Below are 6381 nucleotides of genomic sequence, written 5' to 3'. Positions count from 1 at the left end.
GAACCGCACTTCAAATGTAATCTAGCATGCATTCAGCCCACTCGAACCGCACTTCATCAATTTCAACTATGGAGTACTTTAGATTTGTAAACTGTAAAAACACATAAATAATATATTAGTAGGCATCATACAACAACTTACTAGGCATAATACAACAACTTACTAGGCATGATAATGGTTGAACAAAGAAATATGACTACACAACAAATCCAGTGAAGCATAGAAGAGCAAAGCTACCTCTGATGAAGCTTATAATTGCAGGGAGCAGTGTTGTCATTTTTAGTAAACTTCTATAAAATCTTCTACCATTGTTGAATGTATGTTTGTAGGACATAAACAATGTTTGTAGGTTCAAGCCGAAATAAATAAATGCTTAGGACATATTTGAAGGAAACCATCAAATAGCAAAAGATGAGATTATACTATGTATAGCCAGCCGTGGTTATATTTCTTCAAATTTATTAACATATAAAGCAGTGGTATTCAAATTGTTCACACATGCTATTAGTCTGCCAAGAACATCATCAAATTTTAGTAATTCTTTTGCAACTTTAACAGAAGCATCAATTGCTTTAGAACTCAGTTGTATTTTTCCTTCTCATGAATACATCAAGTAAATTAGTTGTGTTTTAGAACTGTGGGAAACAACACCCAAGGTGAGACATGCATAAGACTTACAGAAAAGACATACTGTGGTTGCAGAGCAATCATCTAGTAGAAATCAATTCACTAACAATTATTGAATTGAATCAGAGATGTAAACCAAAGACACGCAGGTCACTCTAGAATAATCATTAACAGTGGTTGAACTGAAGAAAAGATGTAAACCAGAGAGACGGGGAAAAAAATGATTTCTTTATTTATTAAACTTTTGATGAATACCCAAAATCACAGTGAAAACACTTCTTTAAATATCACAGAAATATATTGTATCTGTTCTCACTTATAATTTGTTTCACAAGGCTAATCAAGCATCATAACAGGTATCAATAAACTAGCACAGATGTAATTTTCAATCAATCTTTATTTAAAAAGATAGATTTTTTTTATCTATGTGCACTGCCTGTGATCTAATAATCTAAAACCCAAACGTGTGATTTTCTCAGATTACTTGATGAAATTGAATCTAAATCTGTCATATGAGATCAAATAAACTAATAAAAACCTTTGCAGCATCTATATGCTTGCATGTTCTGCATGACCTGACAGGATTGTTTAGCATAAAAAGAACAAACATGACTATGAAAGGCATGCTATCATCAGCATATAAATAGACTATTTAATGAAGCAGTGAAAAAAAGAATCAAGATGACTATGAAATACATGCTATTCTTGGCAGATAAGATATCTTACCTCTGAACTACTGTATGCACGAAGAACTGTGAAAGGTTGAGGTTTCCCTCGAACATCATAGAATACTACACGTCCATTATTTGTCCCAGCAGCCAATAGATTACCATCATCACAGTATGCCAGCGATGAGAAGGGTGCCTCAAAAGGCATGCAATATGAGGGTCTTTTTGTTCCAGAATCAAACATATACAACTTTTTATCAAGACCAACTGTAACAATAATCTACAGGGAAAACAAGTCAGGATATAATGGCCATTGATTTTCTATAGAACAAGCACCTCCCATCCAACAAAACTAGCCAAACCATGTATAATTATCCACCAGAAATCCAAATCATTTAATAGATTCCTAGGAAGATAATACCTTGTCACTTGATGGAGAGAAGCAAATACCAGTTGTTGGGGCAGAATGCTGTTTCAACCAAGAAACCTGACACCAAGAGCCAGAGTGAATGGAGATCAATTTTTTAGTGAATGCAGGGAACAAATACAATTTCTCCTTCATTTTAGCAGATTAAGAAATATTATTTTACTAACCTTTGGTCTGCGACCAGTTGTATCCCAAATATGAACAGATCCATCATCCCCAGCTGTTGACAAAAGATGTCGACTAAATCGAGAATAATCAAGTACTCTTAGTACCTGAAATCGCATCACCGATACAGATTCATGTTAAACCAAAAAAGATGTTAGTAGAGCGAAAGTTTGGAATTTTCAAAATATTTGACAGCCAATAACCTGCCCATTTGGATCCTTGAGTTCAGCCCGTGTTCCGGAAGCAAGATAATGAAGTATGAGATCCCCCTTCTCGTTGATGGATGCTAAATGTTCATCTTTGCAGTTGTACATTACACCTGTAATTGTGTCAATATGACCACTCAACCGTTTGATGCACCTTTTCCTCTGCAGGTCCCATATTTTGACAATATGCCCACTTCCTCCAGAGCAAAGATATCTAGAACTTTTATTACTAAAGCTGATACAATTTATGGATTCCTACAAAATAGAGAAAAGTAAAAAAATCTTTAAAATGTTTGATATATTATGCACTCATAATTACACAGATAAGAAGTGTTTTTATTACTTAAACCCATGGCCATATTGTCATTTAGGTCCTGTTAGGCATCAATCAGAATCGGTAAGCTTACTAAAAAAATACAGGTATAGTCACCCAGACTGCGAGTATGCACTAATTTGTCCCTAATCACAACAAGGGGAAACAAGGCTCAGGAGCGGTACTTAGCATTACAATGAAACATACAAAAATAACGTAAAGGATTCATATTATTACAATTGCAAATATCGAAACACGGCACAGTCATAAAATTTCTCTTAATTTTTACCATCAAGTGAAAACTTGCAGAATAATCAAGCTGTACTCATTCTATGTTTACAAGCAACATTTTCCATGCTCTGCACTCAAACGCAAAGAAAAAAAAAACTACCTGGAAAAGGAGAAAATCTAGCTTTTAAGTCTCTTATTTCTTCAATGTGTAACATCAGAATAAGCAATTTTTGCAAAGTCATCAACTGTAAAAGTCAAAGTCAGACTTTGCTATATTGGCAGACATTGCTGTACAATTAGATGAAAAGAAATAACCTACCTAGCAAAAGAGATATGCTAGCTATTTTCTTCTTATTTGTTCAACATGTATGCTAAAATTCATAAGGGAGTCAAACGAACAATCACCATTGTTCGAAGAAAATATTGATGGAAGAAAATACCCAGACACAACATAGCAAGAAGGTGGCAATTTCTATCGTGCCAACAGTTCCAGTGCTTTTCTTCCAAGAGAGACAGAGAGACAGGGGGGAAAAAATGCAGGCAATGATTTGAATGGCATCCGGGCATCTGTAAATTTCCAGAAAACCAGATGTATTGATCACAATAGAACAAATTAATGAGCAAACAATGAGCTACCTCAATGTCATCAGCAAGGTCGCTGCCGTGAGAAGGAAAGGATCCCATACTTTGGCCATTTTTATTCCAAAGTGATATCTTTTTATCGTCACCAGCACTAGCAACCACTAGGTCTGCACGAACATAAAGATTAACCTTTAGTAAGATTTTCCCACCGTAAAAGTCAGCCACCATCCGCTGGATTAACAAAATTAACTAAGTTATACAAGATACAAAATAAATTTGAATGATGAGTCATGGGAAAATTAAATTCTGACGGAAAAATTCCAATTCGATCATAATCAATGATAGCAATTAGTATTACCTCTCCCTTTTGCTTCATTCTGAATCACTCTCCATGGACATGGCCTTTAATCCTCTTCTCCTCTGCGAATTATGGAACAGGAAACAAAAGAACATGAGATGTGAATGGGATGCAGGAACGAGACGAGCAAATTAGTCGAAGGTAGAGAGAGAATTTCTACCTTTCTTGATCCCTTCTTCTCCTTGAATACATACCTCTCCTGTGAGAGATCTGACAGCCATGCTCCAGGACTCACCAACTAGATCGAGTTTGTCAAAGAAATTAGAGGAAAAAATTAGTTTTTTCGACTGTTTGATCTTAAAAATCGGATTTTTGGAGGGAATGGAAGCGTACGAGTATGCATTTTTGGACAAATTTGGATCTCTTCTTGGGTCGCTGCGGCAGCTTTCACCCCTTCATCACCATGAAGTCCTCCTCCTTCTCCTTGTTCGACAGTGAAACGAACAATCGAGGTAGAGAGGCTGCCGAGGCTCTTTCGTCGGCGTTCTCGCCCTCGCATACCAACGCCGCCGATCCCTTGGTCGTGTAGCAACGGTCATCCTTATCCGGCGACGACGAGACAGATCGGGAGTTATGGTTCTCGCTCCCGGCCGATTCCGACCTCCTGTGGATAAATCCGAGCAGTGGTTACTTCCATATCTCACCGCCGACACCTCAAACTAGATCAAACCCTAACTTTTCCGGATCAACCTCCGATCTATTACCTGAGGGGATAAAGAGGCGGGTGCAGGGGGGACTCTTGATCTGCGATGCGGCGGACATTCCGAGACGCGATTCCCCTCCGGATGCCAGATTTTGCGGTGGATCCTTTGTCCCTGACCTTGATGCGGCGGAGGCACTTGCGGCACCCCCATTGCAGAGTGATGCGAGGACCGTTGCAGAGCCCATCGCGGCGGAGGAGAGATTGTTTTTGTTTTTTCCTCCTCCTTCTTCTTCTTCTTCTTCTTCTTCTTCTTCTTCTTTCAAACATGTAAAGGAAAGTGCTGCAAAATCTAAACTCGAGAGTAAAGAAGAATACATAGAAAGCAACCACCACTCCAGCCACGTAATCGGAGGGCAGTTTAATGGAGGCACTAAAGAATCCATGGAGGTAGAGATCTTGCGACGCAAATGCAGCACCTGATCACAGAACAAGGTAGGTTCAAAGATGCCCCTTTCTTTTTAAAAAAAAAATCTTTTAACAGAACCTATTCGTTGGTCGAGGGAGAGGTGGACAGTCCGGCCGTCGCCGTGAAGCATGAGGTTGGAGTCTTCGAACAGTTGGGTGTAGCCTTCCTCAAAGGAGATAGTGGCGAGGTTGGGCAACTCCGAGAGGAAAGCAGCCTCATGGGAAGGGAGCAGAACCGAACACAAAAATAGGAGGAAGTAGAAAGGAAAAGATAAAGTATGGACTACCAGAATGCGAAGAAGGCCTCCTCTTCTCAACCAAATGGAGGAGTTGGAGGAGATGCGGTGTGGTTGGACGGAGAAGCAAGTTCGTCGTGTCTTGATCCTGATCGGGAAAGGATCTAGGAAGGGGGAAGAGGGAGATGAGGCTGAGAGAGATGGTCGGAGGTTTAGGTTTAGGCTGAGAGAGATGTCTCGGTTTAGGTTTACGCGAGAGAGATGGTCGCGCGGAGGAAGGGGCAGGATAAAGATTTAGGTTTGGAGGGAACTTCACAGTGTGCAGATTTTGGCTTATGGGGAAATTAAAGTATTTTATTTTGGTTCATTAACATCGGATTTTAAAAACCGATGTTAAAATTGGTGTCTATTAACGAAAAAAAGGGCGCTCATAGACATCGCATAAAAAACCGATGTCTATGAGCTAAAATCTGCGGTCATAGACACCGGTTTTTAGAAAAATCGGTGTAAAATACTCAAAGACATCGGTTTTAGCCTAAAACCGTTGTTGTTCCACTGATGTCTATGAGAGATTTTGTTGTAGTGAAAGAAGAAGAAGAAGATCAATAATTGAAGTGAAATAGAGAGTTAGATGTCAACGGAGAAGATCCCCCTTTTTATACCACCTCACGTGACCTCTATAGTCATGAGGTGGTCTCCGGTTCATTAGGATTTGTTAGGAGATGAAATCATCTTCTATACTTCATGTAATAATCCTTTAAAAAAAAATTTTGTACCCCAAATGCACCCATTTTGTCATTTATGACTTGTATTTAAAATAGGGATACATCATCATAATTGAAGAAGCTTCTTGATGCGAACCTCGACGAACAATGTCGTGAGACCCAGCAATAATAAGATTGGAACTAAGTTTCGGGATCATCCAAAGGAGGTTTCGGAGGGATGGAATATTGAACCGTTGATTATAGAGAATCAAGAACCAATATTATGAGAACAATGGAGAATATCGACCCAATGATTATAATAAAACCAAGAACCGATATTATAAAAGTGCTGAGAATTACAAGTGCTCACCCGTAATCCCTACAGAGTTGCTGAAGAACAACAAGGAGGAAAACTCTCTCAAAATATAATGTTTTCTACCCCCTTTGATATCTACTCAAGACATTATATAGAACTGAAAATGGTAGTTTCCATGGCATGGAAAGAGAAGATAATGAATGCAAGTCTTCATGCACACTCCCTTTCTAGCAAATGGTAGTTTCCAATGCATGGAAAGAGAAGATGATGAATGTAAGTCTTTATGCACACTCCCTCTAGCTGTCCTCCAACTTGAGAATTCGTCCAAAATGTAGGTGGCATTAAATGGCACACCAATTCCAACCAGAATGGTGCGTTTTCCCACCATTCTAGTATGGTATTTGGCTAGGAACATGTTGCATCATGATATTCCATTCTTC

The 6381-nt window shown here is 38.9% G+C and overlaps 1 protein-coding gene across 1 annotated transcript; it reads right to left on the bottom strand.

Moving 5' to 3' along the window:
* Window positions 1–1320: 1320 nt before the first annotated feature.
* LOC122039672 (protein NEDD1-like) lies at window positions 1321–3467 on the bottom strand. Its single transcript, XM_042599166.1, has 5 exons — window positions 3274–3467; window positions 2091–2348; window positions 1890–1994; window positions 1717–1782; window positions 1321–1575 (listed from the first exon to the last, which is right to left on the bottom strand). Exons 1-5 carry the CDS (start codon window positions 3445–3447, stop codon window positions 1327–1329), a joined length of 852 nt encoding a protein of 283 aa, XP_042455100.1. The 5' UTR covers window positions 3448–3467; the 3' UTR covers window positions 1321–1326.
* Between the last annotated feature and the right edge of the window lie 2914 nt (window positions 3468–6381).

This window comes from Zingiber officinale, chromosome 2A (assembly GCF_018446385.1).
Source record: "Zingiber officinale cultivar Zhangliang chromosome 2A, Zo_v1.1, whole genome shotgun sequence".
NCBI lineage: Eukaryota > Viridiplantae > Streptophyta > Magnoliopsida > Zingiberales > Zingiberaceae > Zingiber > Zingiber officinale.
The sequence above is the reverse complement of the archived record's forward strand: the minus strand, read 5'-3'. Positions and strand labels throughout refer to the sequence as shown.

What these genes read in the sequence shown, in the direction of transcription:
- LOC122039672 (XM_042599166.1), bottom strand. Translation starts at nt 3,447, where the DNA reads ATGGTGGCTGACTTTTACGGTGGGAAAATCTTACTAAAGGTTAATCTT. An exon ending in TCAAGGATCCAAATGGGCAG is followed by an intron (nt 1,995 to 2,090) that starts GTTATTGGCTGT and finishes ATGCGATTTCAG; the next exon opens with GTACTAAGAGTACTTGATTA. An exon ending in TCTCTCCATCAAGTGACAAG is followed by an intron (nt 1,576 to 1,716) that starts GTATTATCTTCC and finishes TTTTCCCTGTAG; the next exon opens with ATTATTGTTACAGTTGGTCT.